Here is a 581-nt window from a genome sequence, read left to right as displayed (position 1 = left end):
CCCCCCCCCCCCCCCCCCAAACTCACCCCCAAACACAACCGAGAAACTTATGGCGGGCGCATCGCGGTGGGTGACCCAGATTTGGAGTTCACAGAAGAAAAAAGGGGGAGGCGGAAAAGAAAAGCAAGTTCCTAATTTCCCCCAAATCAGCCGAATAACGAGAACAGATGTCCGCAACAGCGATCACAACGAGCCCATGCCAGTGGAGCGGTTTTGAGCCCTCCTTCACTTTTCTAAAAGAAGCGCGGAGGGGGCAGAAAAAGCCTTTGGCCAGTCCAAAAAAATCTTACCGTTGCAATAATAATAACAATAATAATAATACATGGTCAGAGGAATGAATAATTAGGAGAATGCACCATAAGGCACAAATACGTAGTAAGGAGCACCCCAAGGAGGGTTGTTTTGGGGGCCGGGGCTCCTCCATGCCGGCTCGGGGCACGCGCAGCGCCGGGCACCGCCGCGACATGGCGGCCCCGTGCTCACCTTCTCGGGCGCGCGGTTCCTCAGCTCCAGCACCACGCGCTTCATCATCTCCATGGCCGAGCCCGCGCGGGCACGGAGAGCTGGGCCGCCGCCCCCCG

At 57.5% G+C, this 581-nt stretch overlaps 1 protein-coding gene across 3 annotated transcripts in view; it reads right to left on the bottom strand.

The window, feature by feature from the left end:
- The window catches only part of ANP32E (acidic nuclear phosphoprotein 32 family member E), an 11207-nt gene extending 10632 nt beyond the window's left edge, over positions 1-575 (bottom strand). For 2 of the 3 annotated variants that reach the window (XM_019515233.1, XM_019515313.1), the window contains exon 1: positions 484-575. In XM_019515233.1, the coding sequence (XP_019370778.1) occupies positions 484-537 (54 nt within the window). In that variant the 5' untranslated portion in view covers positions 538-575. Of the gene's footprint in view, positions 1-26; positions 135-483 lie in introns of those variants that run through there. The other variant, XM_019515383.1, reaches the window with a different exon arrangement.
- Positions 576-581: the final 6 nt, after the last annotated feature.

The sequence above is a fragment of the Gavialis gangeticus genome, unplaced genomic scaffold (genome assembly GCF_001723915.1).
Source record: "Gavialis gangeticus isolate Ggan-Ray unplaced genomic scaffold, GavGan_comp1, whole genome shotgun sequence".
Taxonomy (NCBI): Eukaryota; Metazoa; Chordata; order Crocodylia; family Gavialidae; genus Gavialis; species Gavialis gangeticus.
Note: the sequence above shows the minus strand (reverse complement) of the source record. Positions and strands in the feature narration are given on the sequence as shown.